We start from the raw sequence: 24,938 nt of genomic DNA, 5'->3' as shown, positions 1-24,938 counted from the left end.
GCGAATTGCAATAAATTGTTAACATTCTGTAAATTGAATTAGTAAAGTATGGAATTCAAATTATTATCATTTTTTTTTTTTAGTTTTTTATAACATTATGCATGTTTTATTACAATGTATCAGTTTACATAAGTTCACTCCAATATATGGTGTACAGCCATGTGAGATCAACCCAAGAATGCATGAAGTGGTAAATGATTTGCAATGGTGGTCAGGAGATCAGCTATATATGCAGATTGAAATGATGTAGAACCACAGGAATTAATAATTTGATTATAGCAAACCCGTCGAGACATCAGGGCTACAGATATTGTTATTAGCTGTTCTGAGTTCTGACAAGTTCTTAGACTTTACCACTTCAGCCAAAATCTCTAACGCTTTCTTCTGCTGAATTTTTTGTCTCTTTTTCTGAAAGTATGAGCATCATTGTAAGATAGGGGGTACTAGTGTGGTTAATTACCATACATGTACATTACATGCACAAACCTTCACAGAATCATGAACATACTAAAAACACTGTGACAAGGCTAGCTTAGTTACCCTCTAATAAGTATTTATTTCAAAGTTAATTATTGGCTATTGATGTATACTTGAGCAGGATATTTGTGATGATTCTCGTTGGTGATTTTTATTGAGACTAATGGGTAAGAATTAAAGACAATACCGGTACTAGATCAGTTGACTTTTTTCTAAGATTTCTTTCACCAATAATACTTCTTTAGAAGATTATGTAGAAGCGTCTGTGATGTTGCAGTATAATTCTCGTTGATGATTTTGAGACTAATGGGTAATACTTAGAGATTAATGGGTAAGAATTAGGTACAATGCATGTCACTTGGAGACTAGACTAATAAACAATATTTTGAGCATAATTGGGCTTTCCTAAGATTTGTGAAGAGTTAACTGTACTAGAAAATCATGCCTAATGTGCTAATATTTTTTGCCTATTAGGCTGGCATAATGCTCACTCCACCGCACCTATTAGTCTTAAAATTATGCTAGCATAATTGGGCAAGGCCTAGTCTCCAAGTCTCATGCATTGTAATTCTTACCCATTAGTCTCAATCAAACGAGAATTATATTGCAACATCACAAACGCTTCTATTATAGTACCTATTAGTCTTTAATTCTTACCCATTAGTCTCAAAATCAAACGAGAATTATACTGCAACATCACAAACACTTCTACAGGGTTTTGCAGAATTCTTGCAACAGGGCTAAACAGACACAGCAATGACTTCCATATATGGAAGTCAAGTCAACTGCTGACTTAAAATATTGTGTGTACTATGCAGGGTGTCATACTGCTCATACAGAGGAGGGATATGATTATATCCCTCCTCTGGCTCCAATCCCCCCCCCCCCCTAAAATGTGCATTTAGGTACTCAGTTGTATTTGAGTGTCCATAGCGGTAGGGTATCGAAATAACTGTTGACCTGTTTTTTTATGTTCTGGTGATGTTTCAAATGGTAATGTGTCCCCTCTCTAATTGCAATTGTATGACACTCTGGTATGTGTATAATTATTTGAATGGCTTGAATTGAAAGTTGTCCTGTGAGCCTAAAAGAGAGCATCACAAGATCAGGAGGACATCCTGACAAGATTTAAGGTGGTGCATGGACGGTGTACCAGGTGGAAATGTCGTAAAGTTGGTGACAAGACAATTTGCTTCAACTGTGTGCAGAACTGTTGCTATTTTCAATGACACCCTGATAAGCATTTCCATGGTGCACCACCCACCACCTTAATTAAATCTTGTGAATAAGCTGATGCTCTCTTAAGGCTCCAGGACATCTTTCAATTCAAAATACAGATACCTGCACATGTACAATAATAAAAGTAATAATAAAATTAATAGTAAAAGTCAGCAGTTGACTTCCATATATGGAAGTCATTGCTGTGTCTGCTTAGCCCTGTTACAAGAACTCTGCAAAACCCTGTACCCAAAATATTATAGTCAGCAGTTGACTTCCATATATGGGAGTCTTTGCAGTGTCTGTTTAGCCCTGTTGCAAGGATTTTGCAAAACCCTGTATATAAAGAAGTATTATTGGTGAAAGAAATCTTAGAAAAAAGTCAACTGATCTAGTAGTACTACTTATACTAGCACCTTCCATACGTATACTCAGTCTAGCCACGACGTGGACCATGTGCTCAGAAGTACGTGTAAAGGTTAACTATTGGTATTATTCATACTATTGAACTTCTTTCTACCTTAGCATATATAATGCTCAATGCTCCACCGCACCTATTAGTCTCAAAATTATGCTAGCATAATTGGGCAAGGCCTAACTACGGGCAGCGTGTGTGGTTTGTAGCACAATTTTTTTTAATGTTGCAATCGAAAGATATTTACATTTTAAGTATGTACCTCCTATATGACTCAATCTGATGGAGCCGCTGGAATTTCAGCCTGTGAAATAAAACTGTAATTCAGACGGTCTCTTCCTGGCCCTAGGAAGGGCGCTAATTCGAGATTCATCACAAACCACATCCCTTTTTTGTAAGGGGCGTGGCTTGTTTACACCACTGAGGAGTAAACATGGTGCAAAGTCTTGCTGAAATGATTTATGATTAAGTCGCTAGCCTAGCTCACCTACAGTTCTTCCTTATGACTCACGCTCTAAGGCAAAACTGCGGCAGCTTTCTGTACGACAGTATCAGCCGCGAGTGGCTCTCAGAAGAGGAGAGACAAGCTTTTGACAGAGGTGACTTGAAAAGCCACACAAGTGAGACAACAGGTGCAACTATGGGGGACATTGAAGAGAGTGTGTCTGGTCTGCCCAAAGAGTGGCCGCTGTTTGACTCTCCAGTGCTCAGCAGTGTACGCGTGACTGGCTTTGTGGAGAAGAACGGAATCACTGTGAGTTGTCCCGAGTTGATGGGGTGGAACATAAGTTTGCATTTAGAAATTATTAACAATGTATTGTTTAGTATAGTATGCTACAAGCCATTTACAAGCTCTTGTTTGAAGCTTGTACACACTTCATTTTATACAGGGCTGAATTAAGGTCTTTCTAAGCTTAAGCTACATGTATGTACATGTACATGTACGTATATTACATGTACATGCATGTATCATTTACACCGTCTGCTTATATACTTCTCTCTTGCAGTACTTCACGGTGTGTCCTGTGCTGGGAGGGTTCCAATGGACAGTGTTGCGGACCTACCAACAGTTTGTGGATCTGCACAAAGTGGTGAGTCCCTTTCTCTACCTGTATTTACATGTATAGTTCTCATTATTTCACTAGAATTGTTGCTAGCGCTATAATATACAACAGCTGGGCCCTGTACAATCCTATATTGTAAAAAAGAAACAATGAATGTACAAGCAAGCATTCAGGACATGGTGTAAAATTAATACTCTATTGATTTGCCACCTCTATACATACGAATCCGACCACACCCCCTCTCCCCACACACCACACACACAGCTAGTGAGTCTGTACGGAGTGGACCGTCAGCTCCTCCCATCGCGAGGAGTGCTCGGTTTCTTTGCCAAGCTCAAGAAAGGGGAACTAATGGAAACCCAGGGTGTGCTGGAGGGCATGCTCATGGCCGTGGTACAGAACTGTCCAGTCGCTCCGACAGAGCTCTTCAAGTTTCTGGAGTACCCGTTCTGTGTGAGTGGATCATTTGTGTGTGTGTGTATGTGTAGTCTCTATAGTGCTTGTTCAGGTAGTCTAAAAACAGAGAAAAATCTGAAAACGCTAAAATTACTACCCGTCTATAGTACAAGGCATTTGTACTGCTATTATGTGACTTGTGAGCTAAAATTGCACCAGAATCAGTGGCGGATCTAGGATTCTTGTCGGGAGTTTGTAGGCGGTTTTAGTCGGCTTGGTAGGAAAGATTGAGAATTATTGAGAGTGCATGTCAATGATTGTTAAAACCTGTTCACCATAATAAGCAGGCTGCCCTCACAGCCAGGTTAGTGGACCCAAAGCGTGTGTTTGGACCTGTGTTAGCATGCTACCTCTTTATTACAGCCACGATCTAACAATGAACCTGGTTGGTTTTGAAAATCACAATTGTGATTTTCAAAACAAGCGAGTCTTGAACAAACAATGAACTGTTTTCATCATGTACAAACAACACACACACACACACAGGACGTTCTGAGTGTGACCCAGGGCCTGGCCCGCTTCTTCTATCAGCAAGGTACAGGTTGTATAGTGCATTATGATTACAAATACACTTTGTTACAAAAAAGAGAGTATTTTCTGTGTAATAAAATCCTGTTCAGTAATCAAAACAAAGCTTTCCTGTTATCATTGTACTACATGTACAATGAAACTCACTGCCTCTCCCCTGTATGAATGTGATACTCCTCTGCCAGTTGGTTGCACGTGTGAAAATGCTTAGAGGGTTCATGAATTTGGCTAGTGGGTTTGACCTTTAATATCCTGGTACTGTACCTCAGAGGATGAGATTCATATCAGTAGCAGGTGGGGTTGTGATTAAAGCCATGACCTGTGCACGTTGCTGTACTGTATGTGCTGTATGTACCCATCAGGCATGAAATGTTAGCATGAACTTGTAATGTGTTAGAATAATACATGTATATAATTATGTGCTGGAATATTGTATCCTTCCTTCCCATGTACATTTGTATATCAGGCATTACATGTAGGTACAACTCTATTCATCAATCTAGTACATTATTTTTTGGGGTGTGTGGAAACATTTTTCACCATACCCTGTTACCAATTCTTACCCCCCTCCTCCCTCCCCTATATAGGAGATGTTGTGATTGCCCAGGACAAGGCAGTTCAGATGAGCCCTCTACAGCTGCACTGTATGAATCGGAGACTCTTCCTACCCATGGCCTCGAGTGGTGAGCCTCTGGTGTATAAGAGGAACCCGTCTCTACATTCATTTATAAGCAGGCCACCCTCTATAATATAATACGTGTAGGCCCTTAAGTGTCCTCAGCTGTGACAGTGTTTGGACCTGTGTCAGCAGCTAGGCCACCTCTTTACTACAGCCATTGTTAGTCTGCCCAAGGGTGGGTGACAGCACAACCAGTACATGTAGATTGGAAAGTGTAGGCCTACTATTTACATATCTATACCAGGACCGGTCGTAATTGTGCTTCTTTTTGATTACCCTGTACAGAAAGTGGCAAAATGAAGGATGATTTCGGACATCTGTTAGATTTTGTTCAGAACCTCAAGAAGCTCAAGGTACATGTAGCTGTACGCTGAGAATGGTTGAAAATGTACATGTACGCACACTCACACCTGTACAGAATCATAACGATGATGTCTTATTAGTGCCTTTGGTTTCTGTTGAAGACCCACACACGCACACACACCACACACACACACACACACACACGCACAGATAGCACCGCCAGCTGAAGAGTTGTTTGCAATACGTGAACCCGGCCAGTTGACTTTTGACCTATCACTAATGAAGTCCATCACAGTGCTTTTTGTGGACAGTATTTGCATGCACCAGTTCCAGGGGAGACATCAGTTCCCAGGGCAACTACAAGCTCTGGAAGTTCGCAGAACCATCGCCTCCTTGAAGGTACTTAGCCCATGACCCCGGGGATTTTAAGCCTAGAGTATTTTATTCTAAAACACTGAGGGATGCATTCAATCTAATCTTAGCTCTATGTGATCTCTACAAGTTACCTGCTCCTACAATATGGTGTGTGTTTTTTTTTAAGAATCCTATTCCCCCACCATGCACTACAGGAGATACTAGTTGTGTTCTCTCCCTCCGATGTCGAGTATTGTGACGAGGCGTCCATGTTTGAAGCTCCGCCTAACTACGTTCCCAAGCCAATGCCGAAGCCGAAGCCGTCACTCTCTGAACCAGATTACAGTCGAGCCTTGAGGTGGAATTACTTGAGGCATGCCAACTTCAAACTAAACCAGCTAACCAAAATCGACGATAGTTTGGTGAGAGGAAGTACATGTTCGTGTTCATGTACACTCATTCTGAACTAAGAGTACTACATGTAGGCCTAAAAGAGGTGGTTGATATTGTCTAGAGACGATTATGGGCAAATTCCTGGCTATCTACTCTTTTGGTCATTTGGGTATTGTTACATGTAGACCTATTAGTAATTTATTTTACCATTGCTACATGTATAACTACTACATAATTTATTGTTTGCATGCGTATCATTGTGCTTTTCATTTAAATGACCTCAAGTCTATACGCTTAACTATCAAAGGCATTTGCTGAGCTAATCTCACACTGTATTGCAGACCACTAGTGGAGTGGATGTGGTATGTGGTATGTGTGACTATAAAGAAGGCTGTTGGTTTAGTGGGTCAATGAGGACATACTATAGACACCATTGAGACCAGTGGTGACGCTATTCTGAGACCCTTATAAAACCAAGATATTTATTTGTTTTACCAAATATTACACTGTATCGTACCATGCAGAAACTTTTGCCCTATCTGGAGAAACTGGATCTGAGTTTCAACTATATCGAAGATATCGAGAACCTCACTGTAAGTGTGTGTGTGTGGTGTGTGTGGGTGTGTGTGGGTAGGTGGATGTGGGTGTGTGTGGGTGTGTGTGTCCCTGTACGCCATTTGAAAGAGACTTTCAGAACAACTACATGTATACATGTATACACACACTGTTGTATTTGACCTTTTAATAATAGACGAATCTTCCCTTTTCAATTCTCGTGTGCAGTATTGAATGTGTGTCGGTTTTGTCTGTTTGTTATACATGTAGATTCTTTATTGTGTATGTACATTGTGCTGTGTAATACGGTATCCTGTAACTAGTGTTTATTAATCACAGGAGCTGCCCCACCTCCGAGTGCTTGACCTCTCCCGCAACAAGATCTCTGACCTGAGCAACCTACACAAGAAAATGGGCAATGTCAAGAAACTCAGTCTCTCCAGCAACTCAATCATTTCACTCGAAGGTGAGGAGTAATAAATCAAGAGCAGTGTGCCCACACTGGTCGTTGGCAGTTCTAGACAAAAAATAACTACCTCTTAGGCCTACATGTAGTTTACTGCATAAAAGTGAATTGAAATTTAGGATTAAAAATAGCCACCACTTCAAAAAATCTGGGCACATCACTGGCCCGGGGGTTGACATTGTCAGCGAGTTAAATATACCAGGTTGTACAGTAATTTGAAATTGGTTGTGTGTCAGCTGTACGGTATGTGTTTTGCTTAGCTACTTTGGCTTAAGCTCACACCACTGTGTATTACCGTCCCATGCAGGAGTGGAGAAGACATTCTCACTCGAGTATTTCGACTTGGGGAACAATCACATTTCAGACGTAAGTCAAGTTGTTAGACAAGGAGATACAAACTACCTCTATACATGTATATTAAAATAACCAACTACTAGACAAAAATAAAAAAATGAAGTTGGTGGGTCATCATTAATTTTCCCAAAGCTGCATGCTATAGAAATGCATTTTCTTCACTTCTGTTCATAGCCTTATAGTTGGTTGTGTTATGTTTCTCAATGGCCCAATTCTAACCAGCTGGTGTTGCCCCCCCCCCCCCCACAGGTGGCTGAAGTTGGGAGGCTGTCACGACTAGCCAACCTAAACTATCTGATCCTCCAAGGCAACCCGCTCGAACAGTCCCCTTCTTATCGATCGCAGGTCTTCAGTCAGCTGCCCAAGACAGACGAAAGGGTGGGTGGAGTACCTAGTGATCAGTCATTAATTGCACTCGGATGAAATGTTTCATTTTCAAAGAAAAGTCATGGGATCTCTATAATCAAGGGGATTTTTCTCTCGATATGGGCCTGTTTTGATAACTTAGTTGGAGGGCTTGAGTTTGGATATTCATAACTACATGTAGGTGCATTTTGTAGCCCTTCGAAATACCTGTGGTCCGGTATAGAAAGTGCAGATTATATCCATTAAGCTATAAGCATTGTACGTAGTTAAAAAATCTTATTAACTCTCTGTACGTAGCTTGATCCCTGGCAAATGTACAGATCTGTATTTACACACCCTCACTATTTCAGGTGGCATTGGATGGGAAGAAAGCGTCCATCGACGAGCAGTACATCAGCATCTCCCTGAACACACCCACTCTGGGCCACAAGAGGGTGAGAGTGTAACCTAGCTAACACTCTGCTTTGCTACTGTGTGTACACTGACTATCCCTCTCCTAACTCTTCTCCACCGTGTGTACAACTGTATATACATAATTATAGCCTTCTTACAATGCAAAACAATGCTTCTGTACACGTGTACAGTATCATTATTCGTACACACACTACATCACTATTCATTGTCTAGGTTCCCTCCAGGACTGCGGACATTTCCCTAGACACTGACGAACAGGAGACCAAGGAAGGTACGCATAATACTCAGCCACTTAAAAACCACAACACGAACTTAGTCTAGTGCTGTACCAAATATGTTCAACCCACACACCACACACACAGCCGCTTCGGAGGTGGAGGAGGGTATGAGTCTGACCAATCAGCTGGAGGAACTGCGGAAAGAGGGCGGAGATAAATGGCTGGCCATACTCAACGCTGACAAGAAAAAGGTTCTAACAGTGTACATGTACACAATTAATACCATAATACTACGAAATTGTTTCCCAGAGCTAGAGACCAACCACACCAAACTACTTACATGGCTCTACAATCAAACCCCATTGCAATACTTATTAGAGTTACAATGCACAAGCTAAAACTGAGAATTCTAAGTATCCATATTAGACCAGAGAGATAATTACTCGCTCAGCTTCTAGTGTAGCATCTTCAAACAGTTATTTTCTGGTGATCCAATTTGAATCGTAATGATGGATTGTTTGTTACCTCCCACACAGTCTGAGAACGAGGTAGTCTCTTTGAGAAGAAGTCCAACGAAGAAAAAGAGAAAGTCTACTAAGACTCACAGAGACAAGAAGAGAACAACTCCTGAAGCGTGAGTCTACCTACATGTATTACCAACCCACTCACGTCCTAGAGTGCTGCGTTTAGTAGATTTACTATTAGCAAATCTCTTTGTGCTCTGACTAGTAGTAGATATTGTACATTGTACATGTATAACCTGTAGAGAGTTTAGTAGTTCAACTACAGATTTGTACAAATGGTACGTAGAGGTTTAGGTATATCCCATGGATTGCATGAAGCTGAACAATCTCCCACCACACCTCACCATTGCATACATGTATAAACCATACATCACTCAGTACTTGCAATGTACATGTAGCCAGTGTGTGTGTGCGTGTGCGTGTGTGTGTGTGTGCGTGCGTGTGCGTGTGTGTGTGAATGTGCGTGTGCGTGTGCGTGTGTGTGTGAATGTGCGTGTGCCATATTATAAGTGAAGTGTACAGTGGAATAATACAACCATGCCATGCTAGCTGATGTACATGTACAAGCTTATAGTATACACGTATCACACCAGCACTCTCTCCCTCCCCCACCCTACAGATCCCTGAATGTGGAGGCATCCCTCGTTGACCTAGAGGTGAACATGTCTCCAGCAATGGCTCAAATGGTGGCAGCCAAACAGGAAACAGACTCTCCTCAAAAGTAAGTGCAAATAACATACACGTACATACGTACATCTTTTTGCAATAAGATACTCCTACTATTAGTTAATGGAGTGGTATTGTTACAACAGATGTCTACGAATTTGCGATGTACAGTGATATGCCCAGGTGGCTATTTTCAATCATCAATCTCAATTCAGCACTAGTATTTAAAGTAATTAGCCCCCCCCCCCCCCCCCGGAATTTATGTGGTTGATTATGGGCTTTATGTGGTTGACAAGTATACCAGAGACTTCTACATGAAAAATGCTAACTTTTAACCGGTTGAAGCCTAAATATCACCTCTACTGTACATGTAGATAGAAACTATGACAAAGTTGTGACAACATTATGATGGCCCAACTCAACTCAAATAGACTACATACATGTACTTTGTTTAGAGGTGGTTATAGTTAACAGGGCTGCATCCGGATCAGGAGGGGGAGCGAATTGGGCTAATTAAAAATGTAGGAGGGGCGAAGTCATCAGAATTATAGCAGTACAAATGAATCTTCCAGATCCTAGAGGGGGCGAAACTGTGCCCAGGGGGGGAGAATTACCCCCCTCACCCCCCCCTCAATGCAGCCCTGTAGTACCAATCACTACTGACCAATGTGGGCATTGTAGAATTTTACGTTTCATTTCTTTGCTCTTCAGCCTGACCACGTCCATTAACTTCCTGGTCACGGTTCACGAGTACGTCGGGTCCCTACAGACCTTCTCGACGGGGGACATGGACCAGCTGTTGCTCAACTGTCGTCTGGAGGAGGCCACCGTCAGCGTTGACCCCACCGTCAACAAGATTCTAGAGGTCGTCATGGCAGCCAACAGGACACGGGCGCAGAGGGACCTAGGTTAGTCCGGTATTATCATTAGAACGTAACTTTTACAAAGATACTGTACATGTTATGGCCTACCAAGTTAGCCAGTAAAGTGCCTCATATTTCAAACTGGCAAAGCTTACATGTATACTGTAGCTTTTTATTTCTTTCTTCAGATTTTGTCTCCTCAAATAGTAGTGTTTAGTGAATTTAGTTTTACATAGTTTTGCAAATTGTGCGTGTACATGTGTGTACATTAGGCTCAATTTACCGCCTCCCCCCATCCTCCACTGCAGCCCTACTGATGAATATGAAGGTTCACGAGGGCAAGCGATTGGCTCTGTGTCTCCAGTTCATGACCTTAGGCTCCTCCTCCATGTGGGTGGTTTATTGTGTCCCAACAATGGACGCTCTCGTGAGAATGTACAGCTGTGTACGGGCCACCATGCGGAGCAGATCAACGTAAGTAGGGAGGCGAGTGTGGATCTACATGCACATGTGTTGTCATCTTTAGCTGTACGAAAGTGGTAGTGTATTTTCCTTGTTTAGTATTGTGTTCGGTAGTAGTCCTGACCCTCTCTCCACCTTATCATGTGCATGCATGCCTGTAAGAAATAAGAGCTTGATTGATATACAATGTACATATAATTATAGCCAAGCCTTCGTGATATTTGTTCACACTCTACAATACGCTAACTCCCCTTTCCCCGTACATGTATACAGGACTCCTGAGGCATCACTGGCCCTCCTCGAAATCACGAGCATCGTCAGTCCTCAATCGCCGACAAGTCCACCCTCCGATACGCTCAGCCCAAAACTTGAGATCACCGAATCGATGAGCAGTGCAGAACAAACCTTTTCATTGTCTGATATCAAAGACGGCAGGCCTGCCTTGAGCCTCGAGTCTACCAACAGTAAAGGGTCAACGCAAAGCTCACTGAATCTAACACAATCTCCAAATAGCAGCTTGAAACAAAACAGTAGCTTGGATTCCGATATACTAACCATAGAGTCTTCGATAAAGCCACTGTCAAATTGTAGCACACCCACCTCTCGCAAATCTCCGATACACCTGAACGAAAGGTCCGTCACCCCCGAACCAAACGTACAGTATCACCAAGAGGTGAGACGAGATCGTCAAGACGAAACAGCTATCTCATCTGCCGTAGAAATCTCAAGAGCCTCTCGAGACTTCCTTGAATCTGGAGTTTTCGATCCACCCCCCGGGCAGGATTTGATTCCGTCGAAAAATGTCACTCCAAAGACAGTTAAAAAGCCTGGACTTGAAAATGAACAGTTAGCGAATTTCTTCAGCGGTTTGGTTGCTAGTGACTGTAGTGAAGTGATTGTGAGTGTGGTGTGGGGAGGGTGCTGCATTACATCGTCTCCGTCTTGCGAGATTGAAACGGGGCTGATTGTCAGCGACAAAGCCGTGTATCTTATGGAGGTCCTGGATCCATGCAAGCACAAAACGAGGAACTTATCTTGGGAAACGGACAACCTGCCATTGGCCTGTATAATGAGCTGCCCACTAGCGACTGTGACAAGGGTTGCAACTGGAGTATTTGATCAGAGCGTTTGTCTGGAATTTATCGAGAAAGGACTTCTCAAATCGTTTGCACTTTTACCGAGAAAGTACGATCAGATGGTTGCTATCACCGAAAACATCAAAGCTGTCATGGATAACTTGAAAATCTATCACTGTGTTATGACCACAAGAGAAACGATCATAGCTCCTCAACAAGCAGACGGAGCATTGTTTGTAACCTCAGACAGTTCAGACCTTCTAAGGCTCAAGGAAGACCTCATCTGGCCGAAAACTATCGCTCAAGTTGGTAACTTCATTGCTGTCACGTCCAAAAGCGAAACTGTACTCGCAAGTCATTTCGAAACTGAAGTGAAACGAATCTCAGAAGACCAAGCACAAAAGTTTGAAATTGTCCAGCACGTGATGGTGGGAGAGATATGTACCGATGTCCTCCCTCTAAGTATAGGTCAACCGCACCTCCGAACAAGAACTTTAATTCTCACCAACGACACCATTTATCTGTGCATTGAATCTCTCTTGTCTTGGCCCCAGGGTGGGTCCATCAAGTTCCCACTCCCCCGTACGGTCGTGTTGGACTCCCACCCTCTCAAATTTGTGAGCAAGATAAAGATCTGTGACCGGGCTCAGCACGTTGTTGCACACGCCGACCCTGTGTACGAGTTTGTGATCAAGTTTGAGGTTGTCAACGAGGTCCCCGGAACGGAGAAAAGTGTGTTTCGATGGAAGTTGTGTGTGCAGGACCGCGAGTGTTTAGATCAATTTATGGTGAATTTGACGAATTTCTCAAAAGATTTGAGACAAGAAGAATTGAAGACTGTGCACGCCACTGATTCTATCACTGACACTCTGTCTCTACAGCCAGTCTCAAAATCGAGAAAAATCTCAGTGCCGAAAGTGAATGGAGGAAAAAGCCGAAACCCCGTGTTTTTTCAGAGTGAGGTACTGCTCGATTTTGCCAAACAATCTAATTACCAGCGAGGAAAGTTTTTCAAGAAACATGTGGCACAAGCCGAGTTTATCAAGTCAGATGAAATTCCCTTATGCACATTTCTCGCTCACTGCTCAACTTCCAGCCCAACACAGGACCATATTGAGATTGAAGTGTGCTTGTTGACCAGCAACTATGCCATTTATCTACTGTCTGATGTCGATTCAATTCGAAAATGGATGGACGATGGAGGTGCCTTTTCTTTTCAGCGCATGTCACTCCTCAGTAAGAAAGATTCCTCAGACGTCAGATGCTTCCATCGAATTTGGCTCAGCGAGGTAAAAGAAATCAAGCTAGGCCTGTTTCATCTCTCAGCAACTATTTCGTATGCACCTGCTAAAAGCAGTTCTCCGAGTCCGTCCATTACCATACACACGGACAACCAGTTTGCCACTGTCAGTCTACTCAGCTCCCTCTCGTGCACTTTGAACCTCCAAAACTCTGCTGAAGAAGAAGAAATTTCCGACCTCGACTTCTGTGACCTTGTCTCTGAATCTGTGGCCGCCCAGAAGATCAAGAAAGGTTCAAAGATGGACGTTGAATGTATTCCGCACCCGGACATCAGTATTGACAAATTGAAGGAGATTTTGATCAGTATTAGCCCGAGTATTACGAGGAATTCGTCAATGGAAAACATCACGATGAGTATGCATGTTCTCTCTGCTCAAGTGATGCTATTGGTCGAAGAGTTGCATATACGAGACACAGTCAGCGTGCAAGCGAAACCACACCTAGTGCACCTGACAAATTATGGCCTGTACGTCTGTCGAAATGCAAAGGATGAATACTACTCTCCGTCTGTTGCTGCTCCTAGCGATCTAAGGGTTAAAAAATGGTGCCATATTGATTTAATCGAACACCTGTCCATCAAGCTACCTTCCCCACCCGCTTTTGTGAACCACACCCTCTACGTCTCAATTCGAACTCCTCAAGCTACAATGTCGACAAAAGACAGTGGAATGACTTTCCTAGTACAGAACAGTGAACTGTTGCATTTCTTTGTTCATTTACTGTCCAATCTTTGGTCCGTAAGAACAGGAAAATATTTACCAATTAACACCCGTTGATTTGTGTTGTTTATGTAGTCACATGTCGTCACGTCATGTATATTTTATATGCTGTCCTTTTTGTTCAATTATGATTATTGCACTATAACAATGTGTGCACTTTATAGTTCAAGAATTAACGTATGTATTATGTATATAACATATGCACTAATAATAGTCTGTCCTTCGACTCTTTCGAACCAAATACGTTTACAGCACAGTATAATTATAAGCAAAAACTTCTGTAAGCATGCATGCATGTACTGTGTGCCTCTTTGATCTTGGGTAAAGATCATAATTTTATTAGATCTATAATAGGCTAGCTATGTTTATGAACCACTATCAGACTAAGATATGTGTCACTGAAGCATGCATTCCAAGATGCTTGCAACAAACAGTTTATAAATATTGTATATATAATTATGAGCTCATGAGCAGAGTATTATAATTATGATATTATGAATTAATGACTCTATTTATTAATTTTATCATTATCTAGTCCTTCCGGATCCAGCATGGCAGTGGTGTCTTCAGCGCCTCCAGTCTTGTCCTCTTTGTTGTTAGGTGAGTCAATGTTTTGGTGACGAAGCAATAGTAGCTCCAACAAGAATGGCACAAACAGAATCGCAATTGTTATTGTGGAGACAAATAATCGTTTCTGCATCCCCTCATAAGCTGCATCCACTGCATAATTATCGTATGGTGTATGCATGGGCATAATTGCATTTTGTCATTATTCACTGTGATTTGTACAGTGATTAATCGCGTATCAGTAATTGCACGTCGTCAAGGCAGTAGTTGCACGTTGTCATTAACGACGTGCAATTACTGCCTTGACGACCGCACGTTCAAATAACGGCCGCGGATAATTTTTTTACTGAAACTGCAGCTAAAAATGTCCTTAAAACTGCATCACAAACGATTAACAATCAATAGTATGGCTACTCGTGCAATAAGGGATTAATAGCACTCATAACAAGCACTGGCAAGGTTAATAGCTCAGCTACGCCTCGTGCAGTTAGTATCTTTGCCATTGCTTGTTACTCGAGTCATGCTATTAATCCCATATTGCACTCTTAGCCATACTATTAATTATACTAATCGTATGATCTGCTATTAGTGACTGGATTGAGAGTGTACATGCAATCACATCCGGTCCAGTAATTGCACGTCGTCATTGACAGTGTGAAAATTACCTGTCAAGTAATTGCACGTTGTCAATGACAAAGTATTGTCTTCTGCTCTTTTAATAACACATTTGTTCTTTGTATACAGCAGTGGTATAGGAAAAGAGGGTGGGGCTCACAAGTGCTGGTAGTTGTTTACCCCACTCTCACACCCCCATTTATCTAGAGCTCCCTTCGCTCACTCCGTAGTGTCCCCTACTTTCAAAATTTCCTACGTCACTGGTTAGTACATTGGTATTAACTGACATGCAATACATTTACTTACGGAAAATTGGACTTGTTGCTTCCGAAAGAGTGCTAACTGTGTTAAGAGTACCCATCATCATCCCCTGTGAATCGGAAGGTTAGAGTATGTGTGTAAAAAAATATTATTGACTCAATGACAAAACACAAAAGTCAGTTTCTAGTGCTACCTCATACTAAGTGCACCTGGTATAGAACTGGTAATCCGGTTGGAATCTGGATTAAACCTACGGATCCGCGTTCGTGTAAACGGGCCTAATCCTGGTTCTAATCTGGATTAGCCCAACCTATACCTCTGGAGGTGGGTTGGACTTGGTCAGAAGTGGTTTTTAGCTGTGACTGTGAGTCTGTAACTCCTACGAGTAAACATGAAGTACTAATTCTGAATTGTACATGTTTGTGGGTTTTCCTAGAGTAAGCCTGTATAGCTTCCGGCTATCAGCCAATGTTTGCGCAAATGCAATTAGTGGTCAGTTTACTATTCCCACTTACTCGGAATACAGAATTCTGGTTCAGTACTAGTGTAAACAAGGCTTTAGATACATCATAATTACTTGCGTACCTGTAGTGGTTTTGGTGTCACATTTGAGGAGATCGCTAGTACTGTTACCCAGGCAAGTGAGTACCCAATCATAAACAACGACACTCCGACAACAAACTGAGTCAGAGTTAGTGTTTGGTGAGTGCTTCTGCAGATTGGTGGGCAATCTGCACATTTCTTCCCTGTCAACATTGTGATCGGTATCCAATGACAACGATGGTGAGGTATGATTGCCTCAATACAAACATTATTTGCTGTATTGAACTGATTATTTGTGAGGACTTGCACGCTTTGAGCTTCAACATTTAGAGTTTCTAAATTGATTGGTCGCTTTAAACATATTGTGTATGGGTGGATGGAACAGTTGAATGCTTCGAGCTGCTTTATTTCGTCTTGCACAGTGTTTTGTATGGTAAAAATGTGTTCATCTGCAATGTCAAAAGTGAGGCACTTTGATTTGTCCCTGTTACAGTCACAATGTGCAGTTTGCATGCAACGTTCAAACATTTGAATAGGCAATTGAAGTGACAACGATTGTGTTCTGTTATTTTCAAAATTGAATTTGATAGAGCTTTGCAATAGAAGACTGCTGCTAGTAGCAGCTGTTGAATAGCGACTTGTATAGTTCATTGCTGTGACATTCTGTAGCAGTTCTGGATGGTGGTAGGGGCTGTACTCGGTACAGGGGTCATATGGTATAGTCTGCCAGTCTGTCATTACCAGATAGCCGCAAATGGTAATCAAAATTCCAATAATACCAACCACTTCAACACTTACTCCAATTTTTTGAAGGAGTACCCTGGAATGAATAACGATATCATTATCATTTTGTGCTTGGTAGCTACTATGAAGGCTATACATTTACAGCACAGTTGATGCATAAAATTGATTGTACTTACAAAAGAATAGATCCAATGACTTTTGGAATAGTGAATGCCAGAATAAAGTAAGCTGTCAAGTTTATGTCAAAACCAAAAGAGTCAGTTAGAACTGGGGCCAATAATGCATTGAACATTCCCCATCCAATGGCTAGCAGGTATGCTAGTAGGTGCATTGAAATGATGTGCTGAAGTCACTGTTAAGGTTTTCCATTCGTTTTATGGCTAATAGATATACATGAAGAATATCAATATAGAATGATTACTGCATGGCTATTAACGCCGCCATGATTAGCAGTACAAGTGTTTACAGTGAAATCTTTTTTTATAGCGGCCACCCCTGAAGAAAGCAAACTTCATAAAACAGCTAGGCACCTATATAGGGGGGTCCCAAATAATCAAAACTCCTCAAAAGGCCACCTAATAACAGCCAAAAATTTTTTAATAAAAGGTGTCCGTTATAAGGATATTATAAGCATGGATAGTTTGCTCATAGCCATGTTGGAATGACATGTATGTTTGAAACTGCAGTTCATTTGACAATTTTTAACTTTGCAGCTTCTCTCTCCACGAAACAAAAAGATGAATGGAATAAGAGTGCACAAGCTCAGAGCTGCGTTTAGCCAACCAACTGATCGAAATTGGTCAACAGAAAAATAAGACATCAATACGCCAATACCTGTAAGTGAATAATATTATGTAGTGTAAGCCATGCTCCTATTATGATACTGTGTGGGTGTACAATTGGTGAATGCTTCAAGTATATATATGCCCCTATTATATAGTCTTAGACAATTGTATAATTATTATACATTGTACGAAAAAATACGCAAGGACTTAACTTATTAATTTAGTAAGGCTAGCTCCTTTATAACTATACCTGGTCCAATGAAAAATCCAATTCCACGTCCTATTCCTTCTATTCCAAACAGTAAATCACGCATCTTAGAGCTCTCTCTTTCACTGTGAGTAGTCTTGTTGTTCTCTTGCTGTAGCTGGCTATACACAACACTGCTGTCTATAGAATAACTATAACTAAGGGTCAAGTATGATCCCAGGTAAAGCCCAATAAGCAATTCGGCAACTAAAAGAAGCCAGGCCGTGTATGAAACAGCGTACAAGATGTTTCCAATTATGAGTGCACATAGAGAGGCGTTAAACAGATACCAGTAAGGTAGGTACTTGACAAGAAGACCCATTGATAGACTTCCGATAACAGCACCAAATTGAATCGACCCTGATACCATCGAGTAAAATAATTCAGAACCTCCTAATCCTGCCTCAACCTGTACAGTTATGATCGTACATGAGACTTATGATAAGTGAAGTATATAGCTAACTTACATTGTTGCTGTTCGCCGTTTGGTTAAGATCTTTTTGTTTCGGATTAGTCACAAATCTGTGATTTGACGACAGTTGATCTAAGACTGTACTGTTCCACAGCACTGATAGCAAAAATGCTGAGAAAGTCCAGTTTATCCTCAGTCTCCAAATTTCATTTCCCAGCTTCTTCTTCATCTCTACATGTAGCTGTATTACTTCTATAGATGTACTTCTAACTGATTATAGAATTCTAGATGTGTGACATGCACAGTACTCTAAGTAGAGTGCTAGTGGGAGTAATGTGGAAGCCTGTATAGTGTAATGTAATGTAATCTTGAATCAGGCTAAGTGCAAATGCACTAATGACCCACCTCAACATAGCTGCTATGCATATCAAATATCTGTGAGGAAAAACCATGCACCTGTGTTAATTCTTTTCTCCACCTCCTATTTTATAACTATAACATAAATACTCCTCTTTTAAAGTAACAATTATAATTATATAATTATAGCTGCGAAAATTTCCAACGTCTTTTAGATAGCTAGGTAGTCTAGTGCTATTTAATTGTTTTGGAGTACACATGTATTAAATGCAGAAGGAAATTTCATCTCCGAATTCAAGATTACAGGTGGAAATTAAGCTGCCTCACAATAATAATGCAAATGGGTTAAATAGGAGAAATTCTTTGTAAGCATCTCAAAATATGTTTATCATGTCAGTAAACGGAGTGTCTGCATTCTTAGTTGGGTGGTTTCATAAATCCTGTGTTCATAATAGTGAAGTTTTTTTGTAGTGAGCTACTGCTTACTCAGTCTACATGCAGCACCTATAGAGTTAACCATCGATTTACTCGACCCCAATTTGACATTTGAGAGTCAACATAGACATCGAAACATTTTGAACAGCTGCACAGAATATGGGAGGGCATCCTACCAGCGTTGTGCACCCATTCCTTAGGCTGGTAAAATCGACTTTGTATTATTAAAGTGTGGAGCCATTCTCAAATAAAAATTGAATTTGGCACACAGGAGAAAAATCCTGCACATACCTATCAGGATTGTCCCTCCCCAACTGATTTCTCCTGCATCTGGCGAAGTTTCACGTCATTTTTTTGTTTCATCTCTCAGCAACCATTTTGTATGCACCTGCTAAAAGCAGTTCTCCGAGTCTGTCCATTACCATACACACAGACAACTAGTTTGCCTCTACTCAGCTCCCTATCGTGCACTTTGAACCTCCAAAACTCTGCCAAAGAAGAAGAAATTTCTGATCTTGACTTCTGTGACCTTGTCTCTGAATCTATGGCCACGCAGAAGATCAAGAAAGGCTCAAAAATGGACGTTGAATGTATTCCTCACCCGGATATCAGTATTGACAAATTGAAGGAGATCTTGATCAGCATTAGCTCGGATAGTACGAGGAATTCGTCAATGGAAAACATCACGATGAGTATGCATGTTTTCTTTGCTCAAGTGATGCTATTGGTCGAAGAATTGCATATACGAGACACAGTCAGCGTGCAAGCGAAACCACACCTAGTGCACCTCAAAAATTATAGCCTGTACGTCTGTCGAAATGCAAAGGACGAATATTACTCTCCGTCTGTTGCTGCTCCTAGCGATCTAAGGGTTAAAAAATGGTGCATATTGATTTAATCGAACACCTGTCCGTCAAGCTATCTTCCCCACCCGCTTTTGTGAACCACACCCTCTATGTCTCGATTCGAACTCCTCAAGCTACGATGTCGACAGTACAGAACAGTGAACTGTTGCATGCATTTCTTTGTTTATTTACTGTCCAATCTTTGGTCCGTAAGAACAGGAAAATATTTACCCGTTGATTTGTGCTGTTTATAATTATAGTAATATGGTGTCACATGATGTATTTTATATGCTGTCCTTTTTGTTCAATTATGCACAATAATTATACAACGTGTGCACTTTATAATTATAATTATAGTCGTGTATCTACAAGAATTGAAGTACGTAAAATAAATTATGCACTATCTGTCGTTCGACTCTTTCAACTTATACAGCACAGCATAAGCAAAAACTTCTGTGAGCATGCATGTACATGTGTTCCTCTTGATCTCAGGTAAAGATCATAGATCTATATAATAGGCTATTGAACCATTAAAATACTATGAATTATACCAGACCAAGATATGTGCCAGTGCTGAAGCATGCATTTCAAGTGCTTGCAACAGTTTATAAAATAAATGATTATTATGCATGAGCAGAGTATTATAATTATGATATTGATTTTGGTTATGAATGACTCTATTTATCATTTATCATTATCTAGTCCTTCCAGCATGGCAGTGGTGTCTTCAGGGCCTCCAGTCTTGTCCTCTTTGTTGTTAGGTGAGTCAATGTTTTGGTGACGAAGCAATAGTAGCTCCAACAAGAATGGCACAAACAGAATGGCAACTGTTATTGTGGAGACAAATAATCGTTTCTGCATCCCCTCATAAGCTGCATCCACTGCATAATTATCGTATGGTGTATGCATGGGCATAATCGCATGATGTGCTATTAGTGACTGCAGAGTGTACATGGCATGATGCAATTACATCCGGTCCAGTAATTGCACGTATTGTTTTCTGCTCTTTTAATAACACATTTGTTCACTCCGTAGTGTCCCCTACTTTCAAAATTTCCTACGTCACTGGTTAGTACATTGGTATCAACTGACATGCAGTGCAATTATACTTACGGAAAATTGGACTTGTTGCTTCCGAAAGAGTGCTAACTGTGTTTAGAGTGCCCATCATTATCCCCTGTGAATTGGAAGGTTAGAGTATGTGTGTAAAAAAAATATTATTGACTCAATGACAAACACAAAAGTCAGTTTCTAGTGCTACCTCATACTAAGTGCACCTGGTATAGAACTGGTAATCCGGTTGGAATCAGGATTAAACCTACGGGTCCGCGTTCGTGTAAACGGGCCTAATCCTGGTTCTACTGAATCTGCCAACCTATACCTCTGGAGGTGGGTTGGACTTGGTCAGAAGTGGTTTTTAGCTGTGACTGTGAGTCTGTAACTCCTGCGAGTAAACACGAAGTACTAATTCTGAGGTGGTGTACATGTTTGTGGTTTCCTAGAGTAAGCCGTATAGCTTCCGGCTATCAGCCAATGTTTGCACAAATGCAATTAGTGGTCAGTTTACTATGCCCACTTACTCGGAATAATCTGACCAGAATTCTGGTTCAGTACTAGTGTAAACAAGGCTTTAGATACATCATAATTATAATACTTGCGTACCTGTAGTGGTTTTGGTGTCACATTTGAGGAGATGGCTAGTACTGTTACCCAGGTAAGTGAGTACCCCATCATAAACAATGACACTCCGACAACAAACTGAGTCAGAGTTAGTGTTTGGTGAGTGCTTCTGCAGATAGGTGGGCAATCTGCACATTTTTTCCCTGTGAACATTGTGAACGGTATCCAATGGCAACGATGGTGAGGTATGATTGCCTCAATACAAACATTACTTGCTGTATTGAACTGATTATTTGTGAGGACTTGCACACTTTGAGCTTCAACATTTAAAGTTTCTAAATTGATTGGTCGCTTCAAACATATTGTGTATGGGTGGATGGAACAGTTGAATGCTTCGAGCTGCTTCATTTCGTCTTGCACAGTGTTTTGTATGTGTTCATCAGCAATGTTAAAAGTGAGGCACTTTGATTTGTCCCTGCTACAGTCACAATGTGAAGTTTGCATGCAACGTTCAAACATTTGAATAGGCAATTGAAGTGACAACGATTGTGTTCTATTATTTTCAAAATTGAATTTGATAGAGCTTTGCAATAGAAGACTGCTGCTAGTAGCAGCTGTTGAATAGCGACTTGTATAGTTTAATTTTATTGCTGTGACATTCTGTAGCAGTTCTGGATGGTGGTAGGGACTGTACTCGGTACAGGGGTCATATGGTATAGTTTGCCAGTCTGTCATTACCAGATAGCCGCAAATGGTAATCAAAATTCCAATAATGCCAACCACTTGAACACTTACTCCAATTTTTTGAAGGAGTATCCTGAATGAATAACATCATCATTATCAAAATTGTCTATGAAGGCTATACATTTACAGCACAGTTGATGCATAAAATTGATTGTACTTACAAAAGAATAGATCCAACGACTCTTGGAATAGTGAATGCCAGAATAAAGTAAGATGTCAAGTTTATGTCAAAACCAAAAGAGTCAGTTAGAACTGGGGCCAATAATGTAAAGAACACTTCCCATCCAATGGCTAGCAGGTATGCTAGTAGGTGCATTGAAATTATGTGTTGAAGTCACTGTTAAGGTTTTCCTATGGCTAATAGATATACATCCATAGATTACTGCATGGCTATTAACGCCATGATTTGCAGTACAAGTGTTTATAGTGAAACCTCTTTTATAGCGGCCACCCTTGAAGAAAGCAAACTTTAAATAAGGACCTATGTAGGGGATCCCAAATAATCAGAACTCCTCAAAAGGCCACCTAATAACAGCCAACAAAATTTTACAAAAGGTATCCGTTATATAAAATGGTTCCTTCCATGCACTGTAATCACTGTTGGTGTATAATTATGTGTAAGGATATTATAAGCACGGATAGCTTGCTCATAGCCATGTTGGAATGACATGTATGTTTGAAACTGCAGTTCACTTGACAATTTTTAACTTTGCAGCTTCTCTCTCCACGAAACAAAAAGATGAATGGAATAAGAGTGGACAAGCTCAGAGCTGCGTTTAGCCAACCAATTGATCGAAATTGGTCAACAGGAAAATAAGACATCAATACGCCAATACCTGTAAGTGAATAATATTATGTAGTGTAAGCCATGCTCCTATTATGATACTGTGTGGGTGTATAATTGGTGAATGCATCACAAAAAGTACGCAATGACTTATTGTAAGATACCTTAACTTATTTAGTAAGGCTAGTCCTTCATAACTACCTGGTCCAATGAAAAATCCAATTCCACGTCCCATTCCTTCTATTCCAAACAGTAAATCACGCATCTTAGAGCTCTCTCTTTCACTGTGAGTAGTCTTGTTGTTCTCCTGCTGTAGCTGGCTATACTCAACACTGCTGTTTATAGAATAACTATAACTAAGGGTCAAGTATGATCCCAGGTAAAGCCCAATAATCAATTCGGCAACTAAAAGATGCCAGGCCGTGTATGAAACAGCATACAAGATGTTTCCAATTATGAGTGCACATAGAGAGGCGTTAAACAGATACCAGTAGGGTAGGTACCTGACAAGAATACCCATTGATAGACTTCCGATAACAGCACCAAATTGAATCGACCCTGATACCATCGAGTAAAATAATTCAGAACCTCCTAATCCTGCCTCAACCTGTACAGTTATGATTGTACATGCATGAGACTTATGATAAGTGAAGTAGCTAACTTACATTGTTGCTGTTTGCCGTTTGGTTAAGATCTTTCTGTTTCGGATTAGTCACAAATCTGTGATTTGACGACATTTGATCTAAGACTGTACTGGTCCACAGCACTGATAGCAAAAATGCTGAGAAAGTCCAGTTTATCCTCAGTCTCCAAATTTCATTTCCCAGCTTCTTCTTCATCTCTACATGTAGCTGTATTACTTCTACATAACTGTATAGATCTATACTTCTAACTGATTATAGAATTCTATAGATGTGTGACATGCTCTAAGTAGAGTGGGAGTAATGTGGAAGCTGTATAGTGTAATGTAATGTCATCTTAAATCAGGCTAAGTGCAATGCACTAATGACCCACCTCAACATAGCTGCTATGCATATCAAATATCTGTGAGGAAAAACCACCTGTGTTAATTCTTTTCTCCACCTCCTATTTTATAGCATACTTTATATCCCGTTGCTACGTTGTTGCCAAGTGCAATATGCAGCATAATGCACTGCTGAAAGTCATATTGCACTGACCGCAAAGTCATAATGCACTAACCACAAACACCCCTCTGGCATTAGACAGACAATTAAATTAATTTAATACGCATGAGAAATAACAAGTATCAAAGTATGTCCAGCCATGCAGGAATGAATGTTCAACACTGCTGGAGTTTCTTCTTCTAACCATGCAGGTTTTAAAATTGTCCAAGATTCATTTTGGAAGATTCTGTGTTCCTAGATCGACCTAGTCCTTGACCTCGTGATGCATGTCAATTCTGCTTCACCCTAACACTAGAAGTGGCTCTTTTTGCTGGGGGCATGAGCTGTTTTGCAGCAGTGTAGAAGCGAGCTTTCTTGGCTTGGTTATGAGGCCGAGCGTAGACCAGCAGCTAATACACATGTATTCACTGAGTAGTACAGTGGGGTGGGGCTGTTTCTTTGCAGCAGCAATAAGTGGGGCGGGGCTGTTTTGCAAATTTCAGCGTTGGAACTCCAACAATTTTGTGTCAAGCCATTCGTCGGTCATGCCAATCTTACACGCTGCAGATACTGGCGTCTAGAAGAGAGAAGAGATGGAGCTGTGTCTAGAGTTGTCTCTGTCTTTTTTTGTGCAGTTTATATTGTGTTACTAGGACAGTGTTATGTTGCTATGCCCTACTAGTTATAACACGTGCACTCGGGCTGCATGGCATATATTGCACTCAGCCCTCGGGGCTGGCGCCCTCGTGCTTCAGTGCAATATATTCCATACATCCCTTGTGCCCGTGTTATAACTATAACATAAATACTCCTCTTTTAAAGTAGCAATTATAATTATATAATTATAGCTGCGAAAATTTCCAACGTCTTTTAGATAGCTAGGTAGTCTAGTGCTATTTAATTATTTTGGAGTACATGTATTAAATGCAGAAGGAAATTTCTTCTCCGAATTCAAGATTACAGGTGGAAATTAAGCTGCCTCA

At 40.9% G+C, this 24,938-nt stretch overlaps 3 protein-coding genes and 1 long non-coding RNA gene across 5 annotated transcripts; 1 reads left to right on the top strand and 3 right to left on the bottom strand.

The window, feature by feature from the left end:
• Nucleotides 1-253: 253 nt before the first annotated feature.
• On the bottom strand, nucleotides 254-2,533 carry LOC135346521 (uncharacterized). The gene is made up of 2 exons (XR_010398050.1): nucleotides 2,373-2,533; nucleotides 254-408 (listed from the first exon to the last, which is right to left on the bottom strand). It is a non-coding gene; the product is annotated as an uncharacterized LOC135346521 (long non-coding RNA).
• LOC135346516 (uncharacterized) lies at nucleotides 2,511-14,061 on the top strand. The gene is made up of 20 exons (XM_064544158.1): nucleotides 2,511-2,864; nucleotides 3,118-3,201; nucleotides 3,439-3,627; nucleotides 4,117-4,165; nucleotides 4,746-4,841; nucleotides 5,123-5,190; nucleotides 5,351-5,539; nucleotides 5,710-5,916; nucleotides 6,412-6,480; nucleotides 6,782-6,908; nucleotides 7,216-7,274; nucleotides 7,512-7,640; nucleotides 7,979-8,062; nucleotides 8,256-8,313; nucleotides 8,405-8,511; nucleotides 8,797-8,894; nucleotides 9,404-9,505; nucleotides 10,162-10,358; nucleotides 10,622-10,787; nucleotides 11,049-14,061. Exons 1-20 carry the CDS (start codon nucleotides 2,613-2,615, stop codon nucleotides 13,927-13,929), a joined length of 5,211 nt encoding a protein of 1,736 aa, XP_064400228.1. The 5' UTR covers nucleotides 2,511-2,612; the 3' UTR covers nucleotides 13,930-14,061.
• Nucleotides 14,062-14,261: 200 nt separating this feature from the next.
• LOC135346104 (uncharacterized) lies at nucleotides 14,262-18,409 on the bottom strand. Its single transcript, XM_064543609.1, has 7 exons — nucleotides 18,102-18,409; nucleotides 17,638-18,043; nucleotides 17,228-17,436; nucleotides 16,779-16,942; nucleotides 15,901-16,678; nucleotides 15,361-15,424; nucleotides 14,262-14,592 (listed from the first exon to the last, which is right to left on the bottom strand). The coding sequence occupies exons 1-7, from the start codon at nucleotides 18,273-18,275 to the stop codon at nucleotides 14,381-14,383; spliced, it is 2,007 nt and encodes a 668-aa protein (XP_064399679.1). The 5' UTR covers nucleotides 18,276-18,409; the 3' UTR covers nucleotides 14,262-14,380.
• A 1,873-nt stretch (nucleotides 18,410-20,282) lies between these two features.
• LOC135346103 (uncharacterized) lies at nucleotides 20,283-23,841 on the bottom strand. Of its 2 annotated transcripts, XR_010397989.1 has the most exons (8): nucleotides 23,497-23,841; nucleotides 23,033-23,438; nucleotides 22,675-22,883; nucleotides 22,209-22,372; nucleotides 21,346-22,120; nucleotides 20,961-21,127; nucleotides 20,797-20,860; nucleotides 20,490-20,564 (listed from the first exon to the last, which is right to left on the bottom strand). XR_010397989.1 is itself a non-coding variant. In XM_064543608.1 (7 exons), exons 1-7 carry the CDS (start codon nucleotides 23,668-23,670, stop codon nucleotides 20,368-20,370), a joined length of 1,989 nt encoding a protein of 662 aa, XP_064399678.1. In that variant the 5' UTR covers nucleotides 23,671-23,840; the 3' UTR covers nucleotides 20,283-20,367. The 2 variants fall into 2 exon arrangements, 1 of the variants encoding a protein (XP_064399678.1); XM_064543608.1 differs by lacking the exon at nucleotides 20,961-21,127 and having other exon boundaries at nucleotides 20,283-20,564; nucleotides 23,497-23,840.
• Between the last annotated feature and the right edge of the window lie 1,097 nt (nucleotides 23,842-24,938).

This window comes from Halichondria panicea, chromosome 13 (genome assembly GCF_963675165.1).
Source record: "Halichondria panicea chromosome 13, odHalPani1.1, whole genome shotgun sequence".
Lineage (NCBI taxonomy): Eukaryota > Metazoa > Porifera > Demospongiae > Suberitida > Halichondriidae > Halichondria > Halichondria panicea.
Note: the sequence above shows the minus strand (reverse complement) of the source record. Positions and strands in the feature narration are given on the sequence as shown.

Bases quoted from the DNA above. Each gene is read 5' to 3' on its own strand.
- LOC135346516 (XM_064544158.1), top strand. From the start codon at position 2,613: ATGACTCACGCTCTAAGGCAAAACTGCGGCAGCTTTCTGTACGACAGT. The intron at 5,191-5,350 runs GTACATGTAGCT...ACACACGCACAG, and splicing joins AGAACCTCAAGAAGCTCAAG to ATAGCACCGCCAGCTGAAGA. The intron at 10,359-10,621 runs GTTAGTCCGGTA...CCTCCACTGCAG, and splicing joins ACGGGCGCAGAGGGACCTAG to CCCTACTGATGAATATGAAG.
- LOC135346104 (XM_064543609.1), bottom strand. From the start codon at position 18,275: ATGAAGAAGAAGCTGGGAAATGAAATTTGGAGACTGAGGATAAACTGG. The intron at 16,943-17,227 runs ATATCCTTATAA...TGACTTCAGCAC, and splicing joins GCAAACTATCCATGCTTATA to ATCATTTCAATGCACCTACT. The intron at 15,425-15,900 runs GTACGCAAGTAA...TCCGATTCACAG, and splicing joins TGACACCAAAACCACTACAG to GGGATGATGATGGGTACTCT.
- LOC135346103 (XM_064543608.1), bottom strand. From the start codon at position 23,670: ATGAAGAAGAAGCTGGGAAATGAAATTTGGAGACTGAGGATAAACTGG. The intron at 23,439-23,496 runs GTAAGTTAGCTA...ATAACTGTACAG, and splicing joins AAACGGCAAACAGCAACAAT to GTTGAGGCAGGATTAGGAGG. The intron at 22,373-22,674 runs ATATCCTTACAC...TGACTTCAACAC, and splicing joins GCAAGCTATCCGTGCTTATA to ATAATTTCAATGCACCTACT.